This window comes from Borostomias antarcticus (assembly GCF_949987555.1).
Source record: "Borostomias antarcticus genome assembly, chromosome: 8".
In the NCBI taxonomy this organism is placed as follows: Eukaryota; Metazoa; Chordata; class Actinopteri; order Stomiiformes; family Stomiidae; genus Borostomias; species Borostomias antarcticus.
Genome location: NC_140241.1, coordinates 18,985,107 through 19,006,851, shown reverse-complemented (window position 1 = coordinate 19,006,851; position 21,745 = coordinate 18,985,107). Strand labels below are relative to the sequence as shown.

Here is a 21,745-nt window from a genome sequence, read left to right as displayed (position 1 = left end):
TGTGGGCCGTCGGAGAACGGCGCCACATCAACCTCCTGGAGTTGGAGACGGTGCTACTGGCATTGCGCCACTTTGTACACCTGGTACAGGGGCGCGATGTGCTGGTGCGGTCAGACAACCAGACCACAGTAGCTTACATCAACCGACAAGGGGGAGTCCGCTCGCCAGCGCTTCACCGTCTAGCGGTAACGCTGTGGCGATGGGCTCATGTCAATCTCCGGTCACTGACAGCGCGGCACATTGCCGGCCGTCTGAACGTCGGGGCGGACCTGATGTCTCGGGGCGGGCCTCACCCGGACGAGTGGAGCCTACATCCTCAGATAGTGGCTCAGCTCTGGACCCGGTTCGGCAGAGCAGGGGTGGATCTCTTTGCTTCGAGAGAGAACGTGAAGTGTCCCCTCTGGTTCTCTCTGAGACAGCAGGACCAGCCTCCGCTGGGCGTGGATGCGTTCGCGCATGCCCCCTGGCCGGGGGCGCTGCTGTATACTTTCCCGCCGATGGGGCTGATTTTACCATTGTTGGCCAGGGTGCGGTCAGAGGGTGCATCGGTAATACTGATAGCGCCGGACCGCCACTGGGCGAGATGGTATGCAGAAGTGATGGCCATGACTACTGTAGAACCGTGGCACATCCCTCATTGGCCGAATGCGCTGTCCCAGGCGGAGGGCTCAATTTGCGCACCTCCAGTCTTGGGACGGCCGCTGGTGGCCTGGCTCTTGAACGGCGGAGATTGTCTGATAGGGGACTCTCTCCGGCCGTGATCTGTACAATTCAGAGCGCGCGCGCGGCTTCCACTGCCTTGGTTTACTCTGGCAAATGGGCTGCTTTTGCGCGTTGGTGTGAGGAAAGGGACTTCGCTTCCGAGTCATGCTCGGTCGAGGCGATTTTGGAATTCCTTCAGCACCTGATGGATCATGGTGGCGGTTTGGCAGCATCCACTATCAAGGTGTATGCGTGTGCTATTTCCGCATGCCATGAGGGGTTCGCCAAAACTACGGTTTTCGGGCATCCCCTGGTTAAACGCTTCCTGGCCGGCACGCGCCGTCTTCGCCCTGTGCGTAAGGCTGCGGCGCCGCCTTGGGATTTGCTCTTGGTTCTGGATGCGCTATGTAAAGCGCCGTTCGAACCAATGGAGCGGATATCTCTCAAGTGGCTATCGATTAAGCCCGCGCTGCTCCTTGCTCTGACGTCGGGCAAGCGGGTCAGTGATCTGAGGGCGTTGACAGTTTTTCTCATCACGGGTGATGGGAGCAAAGCTGTGTTGCGCACGGATCCATCTTTCGTTCCGAAGGTGGTCCGGGGCGCCTATAGAGCACAGGATTTGGAGCTGGGAGCCTTCTATCCTCCACCTCATGCGAGCGAGGAAGAGGCCAGCCTGCATTTGTTGTGTCCTGTGCGTGCGTTGACGTGTTACGTCCAGCGCACGGCTGCGGTCCGCACCACCCCCCGGTTGTTGGTTTGCCACGGCCCAGGGAAGGTGGGTTCTCCGTTGTCGAAACAGCGTCTCTCCCATTGGATCTGTGAGGGCGTCGCCTAGTCTTACGTGACTGCGGGTCGTCCTCTGCCTGGTGCTGTTCGGGCACACTCCACAAGGGGTGTGGCCACGTCAGTTGCCCTGTTCAATGGTGTGTCAGTGGAGGACATCTGTGCGGCGGCGACTTGGTCGTCCCCGTCTCCTTTTGTCCGTTATTACCTTTTATCCATGTCCTCTGTCTCTGTGGCGTCATCTGTGCTAAACACAGCCGCCGGTGCGAGCCAGCGTTAGACAGGATTTTTCATGTAGGTGTTCGGCTCGAGTCGCCGGGTCTTCTGTGAAAGAGTCAGAATTGACCACGGCAGGTCTCGCCGCTACTGGAGAACCGGTTTGAGCCGCGGGGTCTTTTCCTGCTAGGAAAGCAGACGTGACTCACTCAGGTCTCACCGGTTCAGCTGAGGTAGGAGCAGGCCCGTCTAGTGACGTTCCGCTCCTGTTTATGTGTGAGGCTGGGACGGGCTTGTTACGGAGTAACCGCTTTGGTCCAGCTCTCGCCCCACGTACCTCTCCTTGCCCTCGGCTGTGATAGACTGAGTGTGGCGGGGTGGGGCCAGTGCTTGGGTCGGATCAACTGTTAGTATGGTCTCGCCTTGGAGCCCTGGCTTGTGTCCTGACTGGTTTTTCCCTTACTGGGGCCAGCAAGAGTGTATGGTGCGGTCGTGTAGCTCCGCTTATGCCAATAGGAGCTAGCCCTGTGGGGCGGAGCTCCACGAAATAGAACGATGGTTACGTATTGTAACCCTAGTTCTATGAGTGGAGCGGAGCCCCACAGGGAACAGACTTGCTGACCCCGCAGTCTGCTCGCTGAAAATTTCGGTTAGGAGCAGATGTGCGGGCGTAGCCCGCTTATACAGTGGTGCACCGGACCTGGTTGGACACAGGTGCGTGTATGTTTTTTTCTTCAGTCAATGTAGCTAGCTGGGTTTCGCTAGCCAATAGGAGCTAGCCCTGTGGGGCTCCGCTCCACTCATAGAACTAGGGTTACAATACGTAACCATCGTTATATAGCGCTTTTATCCAATGTGCTTACCAATGGCCTCTCATTCACACACACATTCTCACACTAATGTTGGCAGCTGCAGTAGCCTGCTCTTTGGGATTCCGTGTCTGTGAATTGTCAGATTCGAACCGCCGAACCTACGATCATTGGACGACCCACTCTACCACTGAGCCACAGCCGCCCCGGTGTTCCCCTATGGCCAGGCCAGATATGCCAGAGGGAGAGGTGAGCTAATGTGCTCATGAGTTTCTATGGACTTGCTGCAGCTGTACTAGCGGCTACTGAGGTTCCCATTGAAAATGAAGACACCGTCGCCCCCTGGTGTTGAGGTCTTGTATCAGACTGCACGAGTAGCAGTCTGTAACATATTGTATTATATTGTCCTTAACCAAACACTTGTTATATAATTATGTAAAGTATATTATCTATGTATATTCTCTATTATACTGTACTTTCCCCCCACTGCTTCTGTACTTTTTCCACTGCTGAAACCCCAAATGTTCTTATCTTATCCATTTTCATCATCATCATCATCATCACCTCCCCAAATGCATATCTATCTATCTATCTATCTATCTATCTATCTATCTATCTATCTATCTATCTATCTATCTATCTATCTATCTATCTATCTATCTTTCTATCTATCTATCTATCTATCTATCTATCTATCTATCCATCTAACTATCTATCTATCTGTCCGTGTGTGTGTGTGTGTGTGTGTGTGTGTGTGTGTGTGTGTGTGTGTGTGTGTGTGTGTGTTACAACCCTGTAACGTCTAGGGTAACACAGGGCCTAACACTAGAACAACGGTGGATGTGCGCAACACAAAATCCATATAAACCATAATTAAGTTTCACTTTCTTTATTTAAAGGCTAAATAAAGGATCACAACAGGGAACAAGGGAACCATGAACAGTGCCAAATCAAAGCAATGAATATAAATGTGCATCCTAGTCTACCTGACCATGACACTATGGATGAACATCTAACTGGGTTCAGTTAGAGAACCAAGAGAACATGTGAGTGGTCCATTCAAGCCGGGTTCAAACAAAGACAAGTTTTATTCTAAAAGAACGATTTGCAAATCGGATTCTGAAACAGGAAGTGTTTCCCTCATCATAATGGTTGTTCTGAAGGATGGTGGGACATTTTATAGCATGGTAGAGTAAGTCACATGTACTCAGGGACAAAGGGTAAAGGGAGGTGATGTCACAGAGCAAAGGGTATTTCTAAACAGATTGATTTCAATGGAAACAGATTAGAAGTTTCACAGAGGTTGTAAAACAATGAACAGAGGAGACCAAATAGGAATTCAATCAACTAGGAAGATCAATCACAATAGGAAGATTCAATCACATAGGGACACAGAAAGGGGATAACACATTGATGAGACTGGAATTTCATTAACAACACACACACAAGCATCTGCGGTCGCCGGTGGAAATTGTCTCCTGCATTTCACCCATCCAAGCTGTCCTCCTCCAGGGGCAGCCAGGAGCAGTGGGCACCAAATCTAACCTAACCAAAAATACAAGGGGTGGCGCCCGTTCCTAGCCTGGTGTCTATAGCAGAGTTCAGGCTACGTGATGGTATATACGCCCATGGGCATCTTAACTAGCCCCGTTCCTAGCCTGGTGTCTATAGCAGAGTTCAGGCTACGTGATGGTATATACGCCCAGGGGCATCTTAACTATCCCCTTGCCCCTGTGTGTCAGAAGGCATGTAAAGTAAAGTATAAAGCAAACTATGACAACACTATAACAGACTTTTAAGACATGGAACTAACAAAAGACTGACAGCAACAAACAGGCTTAACAAGGACAAAATCTCTCAACAAAGGACAGGAGGAGCTACAGACGAGACGATTGGACACAGGATGATTGGACACAGGATGATTGACAGGACACAAGGGACTGGGGAGGAACCTCACACACCGTTGAACACCTGAGGGAAACAGACAGACGAAACACAACAGAGAACAACAACCACAGGACACACTAGTGTGGGAACATAACAGTGTGTGTGTGTGTGTCTTCCTGTCCTCCTCCAGGGGGGGAGGAGCCAGCAGTGGGCAGCCATCGTTCATGGCTCTCGGGGGACAGGACAGGAAGACTTACCCTGGTCAGGGACAGGACGGAAGATAATCTGTTCTTCTGGGTTCTTTTTGAAAGAACCCTTGTGAACACAGGGAGAACATACACAACTCTGCCCAGAAAGGCCGAGAGACTTTCTTGCCATGAGGCAACAGTACTAGGTACTGCACCACCATGGGGTTCAGTGTCTTGCTCAAGGACACTTGGGCACACGCTTGGAGCTGGGATCGAACCGGGGACCTTGTGATCCCCATATGGCCGTTCTACCTCCCGAGCTACGTGCCACAGCGAGTCATGGTGGCAAGCTGAGAGAATCAGATGGCTCTGTCCCTAGGATCGCTGGGACCTCTACAAGCTGAGAGAATCAGATGGCTTTCTCCCTAGGATCGCTGGGGCCTCTACAAGCTGAGAGAATCAGATGGCTCTCTCCCTAGGATCACTGGGGCCTCTACAAGCTGAGAGAATCAGATGGCTCTCTCCCTAGGATCGCTGGGGCAAGGGGACAATTGGACAATATGTGAGGTGCAACTGACTACCAAATTGGGAGAAAATGTAATAAAATCATAAATAAATTATCAAATAAAATATGTTTTATGAGAGAGACAGTTCTGAAAGAGAGGGTCGATTTGGTGTTGAAATGACGGTTCCTTCTGAAATTGTAGCCGGAAAACAACAGATTTCCTCGTAGGTGGCGGGAGGCTCCACAGTGCAGTCTGGGATGGGCTCTCCACCACTCTACTGTTACATTTACTATTCACTCTACTGTTACATTTACTATTCACTCTACTGTTACATTTACTATTCACTCTACTGTTACATTTACTATTCACTCTACTGTTACATTTACTATTCACATTGGGGGGAAACTGTATTGTGGGATCGGTGTTATGGTTTGGGCTGGGTCCGCCCTGGCTCACCCCCTGCTCACCTGTCCCTCACTAGACACCTGTCCCTCACTAGTCACCTGTCCCTCACTAGACACCTGTCCCTCACTAGTCACCTGTCCCTCACTAGTCACCTGTCCCTCACTAGACACCAGTCCCTCACTAGACACCTGTCCCTCACTAGACACCTGTCCCTCACTAGTCACCTGTCCCTCACTAGACACCTGTCCCTCACTAGTCACCTGTCCCTCACTAGTCACCTGTCCCTCACTAGTCCCACGTCACTCCAGTCCCTCTCCACTCCTGTCCCTCTAGCTTAGTCTTCCCTTCTAGCCCCTCCTTGTGTTTCTAAACTCCCCTCTCTAGTTCCCAGTCCCTGTTCTAGTCCCCTCAGTCCCCTCCTCTAGTTCTCTGGTCCCCTCTAGCTCCCCCTCTAGTTTCCCCCAGTTTCCTGCCCAGTTCAATTCCCAGTCCCAGCCTCGTTCCCTGTTCCCTTCCTTTGTGTCCTAGTTCCTCTGTCCTTGTGTTGGTGTCTTGTTGGAATCCCTCCATGTCCTACATCTATCTATCTATCTATCTATCTATCTATCTATCTATCTATCTATCTATCTATCTATCTATCTATCTATCTATCTATCTATCTATCTATCTATTCAGTATTCTTACCATGAATTTATTTATTATATGGAGAGAGAGAGAGAGAGAGAGAGAGAGAGAGAGAGAGAGAGAGAGAGAGAGAGAGAGAGAGAGAGAGATTTGGGGCGGTAGCGCGGGGGGCTCTTTATAGCTACTCCAGTGCGCACTACCGCCAAACTTCATCCGCGGCTGGCAAGGTAGCCTTCGGGAAAGTATTTCTGCGAATCATGGGCAAATGCAAGCCGTGGCACTTCTGCCTCATTTGTGTTTTGGTCCTTGCTATAGTCTGTTTGTTCATAGTTTTACATTTTGACAAAGGATGCTCTCAAGGAACCTTCAAGCGCGCGGCGGTATCGGCAGACTCCCAGCGCTGTTCGGACATCGGCAGGTAGGCTACCCGTAGTTCGTTCAACACTATTCGGGGTCGTTATTGTTTAAAATAGGCAGGCTGGTTAGGAGGGATATTTTATTTTCAAAGGGATAATTAGTCCACTGCAGACCTGTAGCTGTTCCATGTTCCAGTGTCTGGAGTGTCAGATAATAGCCTAAGCTGAAGTGAACCGCCTATAATCAGTTTAAGAGATTTGATAGACTCGATTACGCTTTATGGGCGCTCGATAGCTTTGTAATAGCTATACCTTCGTTCATATTTGACCGGTGCAGATTGGAGCCTACTGCATTTCTCCTTTAATGGCCAGATCCATTTATTTGAGTAGCCTATTCACTGTATAGCTGATTGGACCATTTGTTGTAGGCAATCTGTACAAAGGACAACAGAGATTTCCCCAGTCTTCATTCTGGAGTGGACTCAGCTGTAGACATGTTGGAGTCTGTAGCCTACAGAAGTCAGGCCATTGGACTGAAGGCTGATGGACAATATTACATCCAGCTGTTCTTTTGATAGTCTAGTTCCGGCCGAATATCTTTGCCATGCTCTATGCACTTCCCTTTAGGTGGCTAAGTAAGTAGATCAAGACACAGTGGCTACACATCTAGGCCTATTTGATGTTAAATACAAGTGGGAGAGCTCATTAAACATAATTTGTGTTGCGTGGCCTTGGATGTATAATATATATTATACGGTAATATGTGGCTTTTGAGATATCCCTTTACTATATAGGAGCCGTGTCCACATAGCGCCTATTTTAGCACCTGTACCTTTTTGCGAACTGTTTCCTCAAGGGGACTCGGCGTTTGCGGCCTCCAAGAAAAAGCGGTGCGCTGTTTTTCAGAGCGCAGCAGCTGCGAGGCTTCATGTTGAAAATATCAGAAGTTTTCAGAAAGGCGGTCGTCATCCCGGATTTCGCTTTGCTTGATCAAATGGCACACACACACAAAGGATTTAACATGATAAAATATTGTAGAAATTGATTGATTGATTGATTTTTATTTGGGGTAAAACTGAATACATAGCCTACGTCAACGATGCAAGTATTGCCCAGAGGATAGCACATTCAAGTATTAAACACGTATTTCCAATGTGGTCCTTGGTCGCATTTAACAATACAAAGTAGGCTATTAGTTTAAAGGGGAAACTGAAAACTGATGACCTACAGGGGAATTTAAGGTGCAGGCTAAACCCGAACATGGCAGTCAGGCTAAACCCGAACTTGGCAGTCAGTCAAGAAGTCTTTTATATCTTTCAGCAAGCGTCTCAAACCAGGGTTGTGAAACAGTCAATAAAAACATGCTTTAACAGGTTTCGCTTCAACTTTTTGTTCAGCTCAGTAAGCTTTTTGGTTGTTCGGAAAATACTTCAATCTCCTGCCCAGATTTCCCGGGCTGTCCTACAGGGGAGTGGAGTGCCTTTGAGACAGAGAGAGACAGAGGCACGTGGGACATCAGGGTACTGACAAGACAACCGCCTGTCTAAAGAAGAGTCATCAAACGTTAAACTAACCCTAACCCTAACCGCCTGTCTAAAGAAGAGTCACCAAACGTTAAGTCTAGTCAAGGTTGAGGTGGTAGAAATAGCCTATGCCCAAAGTCGTTAAAGTAGCAGAGCAACAGGTGTTAACGGCTAAGTGAAAAAATCTCACTCCAAACTTTTGGTCAAACTTTGCAGGCCAGTTCAGGTCATTAAAAAGTCGTTATGATGACGTCCTGAAAAGACGTCAAAAAATCCCCTAATCCACATGTGTTCTGGCCTAGTCATTTGGCTTGCTGGGCAGCTTCACAGTGACTCCACCACCATGGCCCCTTACACACATGTAACAACCACACACACACACGCACGCACACACACACATACTTGCTGTGCGTGAGCCACAGCAAGGCAATCAAACAAAAAACGCTCCTTCATTCATCCTTAATTCATTCCTGCTGTGTGTGTGGCCTTGCTTTGCCAGGGACATGCTGAAGCGCGGAGGATCGGCAGTAGATGGCGCCATCGCTGCTCTGCTCTGCTCCTCAGTGGTCAATCCGCAGAGCATGGGGCTGGGAGGCGGATCCATCTTCACTGTGATGAATACATCTGGTGTGTCTTCATATCTGTATTCTAGGATGCTTGTATTGGTGATGAACGGTGTAGCACCTTGCAGTCCCACGTTGGTATACCCTCCCCTTGGTCTCTCTCCCCTCTGATCCCCAACTCTCCGCCTCAGCGATCTCTCTCCTCAGTCCTGTATATCTCTCTCCTCCTGTCTCACAGTTCTGTATATCTCTCTCCTCCTGTCTCACAGTCCTGTATATCTCTCTCCTCCTGCCTCACAGTCCTGTATATCTCTCTCCTCCTGCCTCACAGTCCTGTATATCTCTCTCCTCCTGCCTCACAGTCCTGTATATCTCTCTCCTCCTGTCTCACAGTCCTGTATATCTCTCTCCTCCTACCCCACAGTCCTGTATATCTCTCTCCTCCTACCCCACAGTCCTGTATATCTCTCTCCTCCTGCCCCAGTCCTGAATATCTCTCTCCTCCTGCATCACAGTCCTGTATATCTCTCTCATCCTGCCTCACAGTCCTGTATATCTCTCTCCTCCTGCCTCACAGTCCTGTATATATCTCTCCTCCTGTCTCACAGTCCTGTATATCTCTCTCCTCCTGCCTCAGTCCTGTATATCTCTCTCCTCCTGTATATCTCCCTCCTCCTGCCTCACAGTCCTGTATATCTCTCTCCTCCTGCCTCACAGTCCTGTAACTGCAGCCTGTGTTCTGTTTGTCAAGGCGAGGTGAAAGTCTTCAGCTCGAGAGAAACTGTACCTCTGTCCTTCAAAGCTGACCTGCTGAAAGACTGTCCATCAGAGCCGCCCATCTTAGGCAAGTGGAGCCGTCTGTATGCATGGTGACTGATGATGGATCGGTCTGAGGTTTTCATTATGCTCATCATTTTCAATAACAACTATTAGCTTAACACAAGCCTATCATCACTCCTGTATCCTATCTGGGGTGTCTTGTTCTTATGTATGTATGTGTGTGTGTGTGTGTGTGTGTGTGTGTGTGTGTGTGTGTGTGTGTGTGTATGTACCCAACACTGCCCCCTGTAGGTAGTAAGTGGATTGGCGTCCCCGGGGAGCTCAGGGGTTATGAGAAAGTTCACAGCCTCTACGGTCGCCTGACCTGGGCCACGCTGTTCGAGCCGACCATCAGACTGGCCAGAGACGGCTTCCCCACGCCAGAGTTCCTGGGACAGCTGCTCTCCAACCCCATGATAACAAATCTAATAGAAGCCTCACCTCTCTGGTAACACCGCCCCGCCCCGCCACCAGGGGTCTCCAGAGTACCCTCTTCTACGTATTGATATCTGGATTTCTATCCTAGGTGCTTCTTTTCAGTCACATACTGTATGCTGCAAATATCTGGTCCAAGGGGACCTCTAGTATTGACCTCTAGTATTGACCTCTAGTATTGACCTCTAGTCTATATGCTCCAGTATCTGCTCCAGTCTGGTCCTGCCTGTTTTCATCCATATGGTGGTGCAGTAGAGCCAGACTGAGGCTTTCCCAGAGCCCAGCACTGAGATTAACTTCAAAGAGTTCAACCCCCTCAGCTCCACAATGCTCTCCCTCCCTCCCTCCCTCCTTCCTTCCCCTCCTCCCTCCCCCTGTTCTGTGGTGGTGAGCAGAGGTACAGGAGCTGGGGTGAAGGTGCCACTGGCCCTGGTCAGATTTGTCCCTGGTCAGATTTGTCCCTGGTCGGATTTGACCCTGGTCAGATTTGTCCCTGGTCAGATTTGTCCCTGGTCAGAGGGGGGAGGAAGACTCTTCATCTCAGATTCAAATGTGCTCCTGTGAGCCGCCCGATCACAGAGATGTGCAGTAAAATGTCTGAATGAAGACTACCTTCTTCTGTCTTCTGCTTCTTCTGTCTTCTGCTTCTTCTGTCTTCTGCTTCTCCTGTCTTCTGCTTCTTCTGTCCTCTGCTTCTTCTGTCTTGTCTGTTGACAGTAGCTAATTACGGCCTGTACAGTCACTGTAACCCAGAGAGGCTGCAAAGCTCCTAGTTTATACCAAGGTTCATTGTGAGCTATTGTTTGTTATCTGCTGTGTGTGTGTGTGTGTGTGTGTGTGTGTGTGTGTGTGTGTGTGTGTGTCTCCTGTGCTCTAATGACTGCGGTTCTCTCTGCATGTTCTCTTCTAGCGAGTTGTTCTGCAACAAGAACAAGAAGATCCTGCGCACGGGGGACACACTGAGGTTCCCCAAGCTAGCGGAAACCATGGAAACCATAGCAGAACAAGGTGCCGATGCCCTCTACACAGGGAACATAGGACGGGATCTGATCCAAGACATCAAGGCTGCAGGTGGGTGAGATAGGGGGTAGAAGAAGGGAGGGAGGGAGGGAGGGAGAGAGAGGGGGGGAGAGAGAGGGAGGGGGGGGGAGAGAGAGAGAGAGAGCTCAATGTGTGCGAGATGTATTCAAACTTTCCTGTTAAAGCCCCATTATGTAGCGGTCCAGTTTTATGCACTTAAGCGGCCCCTAAAGGCCACTAGAGCCATCACAACCACAGTACCATTGTGGTAAAACGGTGAGAGACGCCTGTTAAAACCTCTCACATGCATTTGTTGACAACTGACAAGCTGAGGAAAACGGACTCTGCTGGCAAATTTGAAGAGGAGAGCTAAAGGTGAAGCAGAACGTTCATGCACGAGAAAACCGCGGCTCGCGGTCAAAAGTTACATCGTGCAAATACAGGCCACCATACCCCTCTGTGGGAATGGAAGAGGTGCTGTTCTCACTATAATAATAATCCAGCACACCAATAGATCGACTTTGAAAATGATATTTTAAGATGAAATCAACAACATAGTGGGGCTTTAAGGTTGGGTGGTAGGTGGGGGTAGGACCCAAAAACAGGCAGCAGGCAGCGCAGGTTCAAATAATAAAGTTTTTAATCTCAAAAAGGCAAAAATAAACAGAGGAGCACTGGGAAGAAACACACTAACATCGACAATGAACCAACAGAGAACAAAGGAAACAGGAGGGCATATATACTCTGGGAGAACAATCAAGGAACTACGCACAGGTGTGCAACAAGACATAACGAGACACAGGTGCAGACAATCACCCAGACAAGGACATGGAGGGATTCCAACAAGACACCAACACAAGGACAGAGGAACTAGGACACAAAGGAAGGGAACAGGGAACGAGGCTGAGAATGGGACTAGGCGGAAAACTAATGAAAACTAGAGGGGGAGCTAGAGGGGACCAGAGAACTAGAGGAGGGGACTGGGGGGACTAGAACAGGGTATGGGAACTAGAGAGGGAGTTTAGAAACACAAGGAGGGGCTAGAAGGGAAGACTAGGCTAGAGGGACAGGAGTGGAGAGGGACTGGAGTGACGTGGGACTAGTGAGGGACAGGTGTCTAGTGAGGGACAGGTGTCTAGTGAGGGACAGGTGTCTAGAGCTGGGGCTGGGAGGACACAAACTAACATAGAAGACCAGACAACGAACACAAGACCAAACACACAAGGAGGCAGAACAAAACCAGGTGACAACGTGAACAAAGTGCTAACGTCTCTGGGGGAGTGCAGGGGCAGTCACTGGGAGGGGAGGTGCTCAGGGTCCAGGAGGGTCCAGGAGGGTCCAGGAGGGTCCAGGAGGGTCCAGGAGGGTCCAGGGGGCACAGGAGCTCAGGGTCAGGACTGTGAGGGTCCAGACTGGGAGCAGGGGGCGAGCTGGGGCGGACCCGGCCCGAACCATAACACTTTCCCTCCTTTTTATAGCGAAGAAAACTTTTCTGTCTTGTTCTATCTTGTGTGTGAGGACGGGTAATAGTCTGGCCTTTCTGTTTGATAAAGGTGGATCCCTAACAACGGAGGACCTGAAATCCTTCCAAGTCCGAGTGGAAGAGGCGTGGACGGTTCCTCTGGGTGATTACGTAATGCACATCCCTCCACCCCCAGCAGGGGGAGCCATACTCGCCTTCCTCCTCAACCTGATGAAAGGTCTCTCAACTATACTCTGGTTTGCTAGGCTGCAGTCATGAGTCATGACCATGTTACGGATCTGTCATTGTGTTTCCTTGTCAATGTGTAGTTGCTCTAACTTGCGATATGTCCTATACGTGTCATATTAAGTATAGATATCCTATAAGTATGTGTCATATTAAGTATAGATATCCTATAAGTATGTGTCATATTAAGTATAGATATCCTATACAGTACGTGTCATATTAAGTATAGATATCCTATACAGTACGTGTCATATTAAGTATAGATATCCTATAAGTATGTGTCATATTAAGTATAGATATCCTATACAGTATGTGTCATATTAAGTATAGATATCCTATAAGTACGTGTCATATTAAGTATAGATATCCTATACTATATGTGTCATATTAAGTATAGATATCCTAACAGTACGTGTCATATTAAGTATAGATATCCTATACTATACGTGTCATATTAAGTATAGATATCCTATACAGTACGTGTCGTATTAAGGGAGATTTGATTGGCTGGTGTTCTCCAGGGTTCCAGCTCACTCCAAGTTCCATGGACGGTGACCAGGAGGCCCAGACCTATCACCTCTACATAGAGGCGGCCAAGTTTGCTAACGGACAGCGCAGGAACATACGGGATCCTGCATTTGGCACCGCGAAAGTGAGGATCTGAAATAGGTTCCTCTTGTCTGGATTACTGTGGTGTGTGAATGTTCTCACAATTTCATATTTTCTTTCCATGTAGAATGCATCTTACTTAGTGGACCCAGACTTCGCTGACCACATCAGGGCAAAGATAAGCAAGGACCGCACGCACAGTGACTCGTACTACAACGCCACGCCTTCCTGGGACCGCACTGGGACCACGCATGTGTCCGTCCTGGCTGAAGATGGTTCTGCCGTCTCCGTCACAAGCACCATCAACCACATGTGAGCATATCAGCCTATCTGAGATTGCAATACCGAGCACTAGCAAAGTCCCTTAACCAGAGGCCCATCTCTCTAAATGATGAAGGTGTTGAGGGTGAAGCCAGCTGAGGCCGCTGAGCTCTGCTCCTCTTCTCAACCATCTTCTCCTCCTTCTCTCTGCTCCTCTTCTCAACCATCTTCTCCTCCTTCTCTCTGCTCTTCTTCTCAACCATCTTCTCCTCCTTCTCTCTGCTCCTCTTCTCAACCATCTTCTCCTCTTTCTCTCTGCAGTTTCGGTGCAGGCGTGTACTCCCCCAGAACAGGCATCATTCTCAACAACGAGCTGGCCGACTTCTGTGGCCGAGCCGAGCGCTTCAGGGCAGGTGCTGTACAGCAACAGTATTCTGATTCTTCTTCTTCTTCAGTCAACCTTTCCTTTGAAATATTCATTCCTCACTGACCTCTGACCTGTGAATATGATGACCTCTGATCTTGTCCCAGGTGAGCAGCCCCCCTCCTCCATGGCCCCGGCCATCCTGAGGTCCGGGTCGGGAGACAGAACCCTTGTGATTGGAGGATCAGGGGGGAGCATGATCACCACGGCGATGGCCTTGGTGAGTGTACTGGGTCAGCTGGTGTTTTTCACTGTGGTCAGTGGCGTGCAGACATTTTGGGGGGCTGTTATATATATAATGTTATATATATATAACATTACAGGCACGTTGTATATAGTTGCATATTTATTAATAAGCTCCCTTTATTTTTCTTATCCTTTCCTTTCTTGGCATTATGCTGCAATTGGTAAATGAGCTACATCAGTGTTCTGCTGTGCATGATAATTAGTGTGAATGCTTTAGAGCATTCACACTATTGTTATCCAGTTCTTTATTAGTGTGAATGCTGCAAGCATTCACACTATTGTTATCCAGTTCTTTATTTTTTTTTTTACTTCTTCTTCCGTACGTTTTTTGGCTCTCTGTAGCTCCTTCATACTTTGAGCCACTTAAACCATTCAAGTATCAAAATGTTCAGCTTGTTAAGGACATGCGCGGAATACTTTCAGATTTTTTATACCTTTTATACTTTTTAAAATATTCAACTTTTTCAACAATTTTTTTGAATGGAGGTCTATGGGGGAGTTTTGAAACCTTCCTCAGCCTTCAACTCCTTCATACTTTGAGCTACAGAAACCATTCAACTATCAAAATGTTCAGCTTGTTAAGGTCTTTATGGGATATCTTTCAGATTTTTAATATATTTTATACTTTTCAAAATATTCCGCTTTTCTCAAACAAAATTTACAATGGAAGTCTATGGCAGACCTTGAAACCCCTTGTCAGCTTTGAAACCTATCTCCTCCTTCATTTTTTGTGCTAGAAACCTCCTTCAAAGTTTAAAATGTTCAGGACCTTTAGCTGAGTAAAGGATCTATTCAGATTTTTGAAATTCCTTGTAGTTTTTATGTAATTTAAGTTTGTTTTGGACCTTTTTTAACATTGAAGTGGATGTGTGGAATGTTCAGTATTTAGAGTGTGGCAGCCTGTGTTTTGAAAACATCTACACGTTTTGTAAACTGCTGTTGCTCCTACAGTTTTAACAGCTCATACACATATTCTACATTAAAACGTTCACACAACTGTGCTGATTCGTACAATGTAAGTATCTACGCCGTGTGACTTATAGTTTTCTCTTCATGACAATTTGTTCGGCAACTGCGCTCTCCATTGAAATGTATGGGCCCACCCTCTAACTTTTGAGCTGCTCATTTTGCATTTTTACCCTTTTTCTAACTCGTCGCCATGGCTACAGTTTTTAAGCTACACGGACAATTATATATACAAATGTTCAGCATTTTCTCAGGATTCCTAGGGTGTCAATATCTAGGCTGTGACCTTCATACTTTTTGAGGGAGAGCTGTCTGAAGCCGGCATGCCTTTCCATTGAAGTGAATGAGAGGATGCTCACAGTGTCAGTTGAGATTTGAATTTGGGGACACGCGCAGGCTCTCTGTACAGGCACCCTTTTATGACTATTGTGGCAGCATTCATATTCCTTTCTTCCATCCTTTCTTCCATCCTTCCTTCCTTCCATCCTTCCTTCCTTTCATCCATCCTTCTTTCCTTCCTTCCTTCCTTACTTATATTCAAAGAAATATTCAGAATGACACTTTTTCAGGCTGTAAACTCATATTAATATATTTTCTCCTCTTTCAGCTATTGAACTCAATAAAACTATGAGTTATGATGAGTGGTCTAATCTATTTTTGAGTGTAGTGCTAGCAGTACTTATAACAAACACCTACTGCTTTTCACTACTACTGCTTCTAACCTCAACTTCCATACAACACCTCCACATCTACTGCTCGGCCCCGGAGTGGGCTATAGACACATGGTGGGATGAGGGGTGCATGGGGATGGCCTGGCAATCACTGACCTGCCCCCCACAACCTCTGACCTGAGGGGGCGGAGTCTTGCCACCACGCCACTATCCACGCCACCGTCCCAACATCTCAGACCCTGAGTTGGCTAAAGATGCAGTTTTCACGGTTGGGTGCATGTGGGTGGCCCGGGGAGCAGTACACTCTCCTCGACCAGCTCTGACCTGAGGGGGCGGAGTCTCGTCTCCACGCCACTATCCACGCCACTGTCCCCACATCTCAGTCCCTGAGTGAGCTACAGACACGGCTTCACTGTTGGGTGCATGGCAATTCCCCGGATGTCAGTGCATGGCCCCCGACCTGCTCTGACCAGAGGGGGCGGAGTCTTGCCATCACGCCACTATCCATACCACGGACCTCACAACACAGCCTCTGAGGTGGATAGAGACACACGGTCCTCACTGGTGAAGGCAGGTGGGTAGCCCGGCACGGCCTACACTGTCCACGACCAGCTCTGACCCAAGGGGGCGGAGTCTCGCCACCACGCCACTATCCACGCCACGCACCCCACAACTCAGACCCTGAGTGGGCTAAGGACACAGGGTCATTGCCGGTGGGGGCAGGTGGGAGGCCCAGAGCAGCGTACACTGTCCAAAACCGGCTCGGACCCAAGGGGGCGGAGTCTCGCCATCATGCCACTAATACGCCACGCACCTCACAACACAGCCTCTGAGGCAGCTAGAGACACACGGTCTTCACTGGTGAATACAGGTGGGTAACCCGGTGCGGTCTACACTGTCCACGACTGGCTCTGACCCGAGGGGGCGGAGTCTCGCCACCACGCCACTACCACGCCTCGGACCTCAAAACACAGCCTCTGAGGTGACTAGAGACACACGGTCTTCACTGGTGAAGGCAGGTGGGTAGTCCAGTGCGGCCTACACTGTCCACAACCGGCTCTGACCCGAGGGGGCGGAGTCTCGCCACCACGCCACTACCACGCCTCGGACCTCACAACACAGCCTCTGAGGTGGCTAGAGACACACGGTCGTCACTGGTGAAGGCAGGTGGGTAGTCCGGTGCGGCCTACACTGTCCACAACCGGCTCTGACACGAGGGGGCGGAGTCTCGCAATCACGCCACTATCCACGCCACGGACCTCACAACACAGCCTCTGAGGTGGCTAGAGACACACGGCCTTCACTGGTGAAGGCAGGTGGGTAGCCCAGTGCGGCCTATACTGTCCAAAACCGGCTCTGACCCGAGGGGGCGGAGTCTCGCCACCACGCCACTACCACGCCTCGGACCTCACAACACAGCCTCTGAGGTGGCTAGAGACACACGGTCGTCACTGGTGAAGGCAGGTGGGTAGTCCGGTGCGGCCTACACTGTCCACAACCGGCTCTGACCCGAAGGGGCGGAGTCTCGCAATCACGCCACTATCCACGCCACGGACCTCACAACACAGCCTCTGAGGTGGCTAGAGACACACGGTCTTCACTGGTGAAGGCAGGTGGATAGCCCAGTGCGGCCTATACTGTCCATGACCAGCTCTGACCCAAGGGGGCGGAGTCTCACAACCATGCCACTACCACGCCACGGACCTCACAACACAGCCTCTGAGGTGGCAAGAGACACACGGTCTTCACTGGTGAAGACAGGTCGGCACGGTCTACACTGGCCATTACCGCTCTGACCCGAGGGGGCGGAGTCTCTTCACCACACCACTGAACATGCCACGGACAACACAACTCAGACCGGGTTAGAGACACATGGTCTTCACGGGTGGGTGCATGGAGATTGCCAAGAGGTCACTGTACTGTCCCCGACATGTTGTGACCCAAGGAGGGGGAGTCTCGCCACCACGCCACTATCTACACCACAGACCCCACAACTCGGCCCCTGAGTGAGCTAGAGACACACGGCCTTCACTAAGGAGATTGCCCGGAGGTCAATGCACTGCCCCTGACCAACGGTGACCAAGGCGGCGGAGTCTTTCCACCACGCCACTATCCACGCCATAGACCACAGAACTCAGCCCATGTGGGCTAGAGACACACGGCCTTCACCATCTGGTGCATAGAGATTGCCCAGAGATCACTGTACTGTCACCGACAGGCTTCCAAGCTCTTAAGCTATACATTCCATCATTTATTCCATCTTTCAGATTTGACAGTATTACTCTATTGCTCATCTTTCAAGCTAAAGGCTCAGTTCAAGGCTTAAACTACTCAGGTTGAAAAGTTTAAAAGTATTTAAGTTCTTAGCTTCTTTAGGTTATGCAGTTCCAATTCTGCCAGTTTCACATTTCAGCTAAGCTTCCAGGTTTTCCAGCCTAAAAGCTTTTTAGCAATATATTCCATCATTTATTCCATGTTCCAGCTTTGACAGTATTACCGTTTATCTTCCAGCTTTTATAGCAATGTATTTAAGTTTTTAGCTTCTTTAGGCAATGCAATTCAGCTTCCAATTCTGCCAGTTTCACATTTCAGCTTCCAGGTTTTTCAGCTTCCAATCTTTTTAGCAATACATTCCATCATTACAGTGTAACAGTTTATCTTCCAGCTTTTGTAGCAATGTATTTAAGTTCTTAGCTTATTTATGTAATGCACTTCAGCTTCCAATTCTGCCAGTTTCACAGTTCAGCTAAGCTTCAAGGTTTTTCAGCTTCCAGGCTTTTCAGCTTCCAGGATTTTCAACCATTCAGGTGTGATGCATTTGACATTTCAGATTTCTCACATTCATGCATTTTCAGCAATGCTTTTGCTATTCCGTTCAGCTGCTCAGCATTCACACGCATTTTCTGCAGGAAATGCAATTTTCTAGTATTAGAATTGACACCTCTCTTTTTTCCTTCCGTACATACTTTGGCTCTCCTTAACTCCCTCATACTTTGAGCTACAGAAACCATTCAAATATCAAAATGTTTGTCTTTTTATGGACACGATGGGACTTCTTTCAGATTTTTTATATCTTTCATACTTTTTAAAATATTCAGCTTTTTCAATATTTTTTTTACAATGGAAGTCTATGGGCGGACCTTGAAATCCTCTTCAGCTTTGAAACCTATCTCCTCCTTCATTTTTTGTGCTAGAAACCTCCTTCAAATTTTAAAATGTTCAGGACCTTTAGGTGAGTAAACGATCTATTCAGATTTTTGAAATTCCTTATAGTTTTTATGTAATTTAAGTTTGTTTGGGACCCTTTTTAACATTGAAGTGGATGTGTGGAATGTTCAGTTTCTAGAGTGTAGCAGCTCGTATTTTGAAAACATCTACACGTTTTGTAAACTGCTGTTGCTCCTACAGTTTTAACAGCTCATACACATATTCTACATTAAAACGTTCACACAACTGTGCTGATTCGTACAATCTAAGTCTCTAAGCCGTGTGACTTATAGTTTTCGCTCTATGACGTTTCGTTCGGCAACTGCGCTCTCCATTGAAACGTATTGGCCCACACTCTGACTTTTGAGCTGCTCATTTTGCATTTTTACCCTTTTTCTAACTCGTCGCCATGCCTACAGTTTTTAAGCTACACGGACAATTATACATACAAATGTTCAGCAAGTTCTCAGGATTCCCACGGTGTCAATAGCTAAGCTGTAGCCTTTATACTTTTTGAGAGAGAGCTGTCTGAAGCCGGCATGCCTTTCCATTGAAGTGAATGAGAGGAAGCTCAGTGTCAGTTAGGATTTGAATTTGGGGACACGCGCAGGCTCTCTGTACGGGCATCCTTTTATGACTACTGTGGCAGCATTCATATTCCTTCCTTCCATCCTTCCTTCCTTCCTTCCTTCCTTCCTTCCTTTCTTCCATCCATCCATCCTTCCTTCCTTCCTTCCTTCCTTCTTTCCTTCCTTCCTTCCTTCCTTCCTTCCTTCCTTCTTTCCTTCCTTCCTTCCTTCCTTCCTTCCTTCCTTCCTTCCATCCTTCCTTTCTTCCATCCATCCTTCCTTATTTCCTTCCTTCTTTCCTTCCTTCTTTCCTTCCTGCCTTCCTTCCTTCCTTCCTTCCTTCCTTATATTCAAAGAAATATTTAGAATGACACTCTTTTTCAGGCTGCAAACTCATATTAATATCTTTTCTCCTCTTTCAGCTATTGAACTCAATAAAACTATGAGTTATGATGAGTGGTCTAATCTATTTTTGAGTGTAGTACTAGCAGTACTTATAACAAACACCTACTGCTTTTCACTGCTACTTCTTCTAACCTCAACTTCCATACAACACCTCTACAGCTACTGCTCGGCCCCGGAGTGGGCTATAGACACATGGTCTCCAATGAGGGGTGCATGGGGATGGCCTGGCAATCACTGACCTGCCCCCAATAACCTCTGATCTGAGGGGGTGGAGTCTCGCCACCACGCCACTATCCACGCCACCGTCCCCACGTCTCAGACCCTGAGTTGGCTAAAGATGCAGTTTTCACGGTTGGATGCATGTGTGTGGCCCGGGGAGCAGTACACTGACCTCGACCGGCTCTGACCTGAGGGGGCGGAGTCTCGTCACCACGCCACTATCCACACCACTGTCCCCACATCTCAGCCCCTGAGTGAGCTACAGACACGGCTTCACTGTTGGGTGCATGGCAATTCCACGGATGTCAGTTCATTGCCCCTGACCTGCTCTGACTAGAGGGGGCGGAGTCTCGCCATCACGCCACTATCCACGCCACGGACCTCACAACACAGCCTCTGAGGTGGTTAGAGACACACGGTCCTCACTGGTGAAGGCAGGTGGGTAGCCCGGCACGGCCTACACTGTCCACGACCAGCTCTGACCCAAGGGGGTGGAGTCTCACCACCTCGCCACTATCCACGCCACTGACCCCACATCTCAGCCCATGAGTGAGCTACAGACACAAGGTCTTCACTGTTGGGTGCATGAAGATTGCCCGGATGTCAATGCACTGCCCTCGACCTGCTCCGACTGGAGGGGGCGGAGTCTCGCCATCACGCCACTATCCACGCCACTGACCTCACAACACAGCCTCTGAGGTGGCTAGAGACACACGGTCTTCACTGGTGAAGGCAGGTGGGTAGCCCGGCACGGCCTACACTGTCCAAGACCGGCTATGACCCAAGGGGGCGGAGTCTCGCTACCACGCCACTATCCACGCCACTGACCCCACATCTCAGCCCATGAGTGGGCTAAGGACACAGGGTCATTGCCGGGGGGGCAGGTGGGAGGCCCAGAGCAGCATACACTGTCCAAGACCGGCTCGGACCCAAGGGGGCGGAGTCTCGCCATCATGCCACTAATACGCCACGCACCTCACAACACAGCCTCTGAGGCAGCTAGAGACACACGGTCTTCACTGGTGAAGGCAGGTGGGTAACCCGGTGTGGTCTACACTGTCCACGACTGGCTCTGACCCGAGGGGGCGGAGTCTCGCCACCACGCCACTACCACGCCTCGGACCTCACAACACAGCCTCTGAGGTGGCTAGAGACACACGGTCTTCACTGGTGTAGGCAGGTGGGTAGTCCAGTGCGGCCTACACTGTCCACAACCGGATCTGACCCGAGGGGGCGGAGTCTCGCCACCACGCCACTACCACGCCTCGGACCTCACAACACAGCCTCTGAGGTTGCTAGAGACACACGGTCTTCACTGGTGAAGGCAGGTGGGTAGTCCAGTGCGGCCTACACTGTCCACAACCGGCTCTGACCCGAGGGGGCGGAGTCTCGCCACCACGCCTCGGACCTCACAACACAGCCTCTGAGGTGGCTAGAGACACACGGTCTTCACTGGTGAAGGCAGGTGGGTAGTCCGGTGCGGCCTACACTGTCCACAACCGGCTCTGACCCGAGGGGGCGGAGTCTCGCCACCACGCCACTACCACGCCTCGGACCTCACAACACAGCCTCTGAGGTGGCTAGAGACACACGGTCGTCACTGGTGAAGGCAGGTGGGTAGCCC

General features: G+C 49.4%; 1 protein-coding gene across 1 annotated transcript in view; it reads left to right on the top strand.

Moving 5' to 3' along the window:
• Positions 1-6,377: 6,377 nt before the first annotated feature.
• Positions 6,378-21,745, top strand: part of LOC311312088 (glutathione hydrolase 5 proenzyme-like) — a gene marked incomplete at both ends in the record, with an annotated part of 66,716 nt that continues 51,348 nt past the window's right edge. The window contains 10 exons of the mRNA XM_084441957.1: positions 6,378-6,538; positions 8,499-8,626; positions 9,314-9,410; positions 9,638-9,829; positions 10,727-10,887; positions 12,390-12,536; positions 13,066-13,196; positions 13,281-13,465; positions 13,736-13,827; positions 13,946-14,058. Coding sequence (XP_084298083.1) covers positions 6,378-6,538; positions 8,499-8,626; positions 9,314-9,410; positions 9,638-9,829; positions 10,727-10,887; positions 12,390-12,536; positions 13,066-13,196; positions 13,281-13,465; positions 13,736-13,827; positions 13,946-14,058 — 1,407 coding nt within the window. The remainder of the gene's footprint in view (positions 6,539-8,498; positions 8,627-9,313; positions 9,411-9,637; positions 9,830-10,726; positions 10,888-12,389; positions 12,537-13,065; positions 13,197-13,280; positions 13,466-13,735; positions 13,828-13,945; positions 14,059-21,745) is intronic.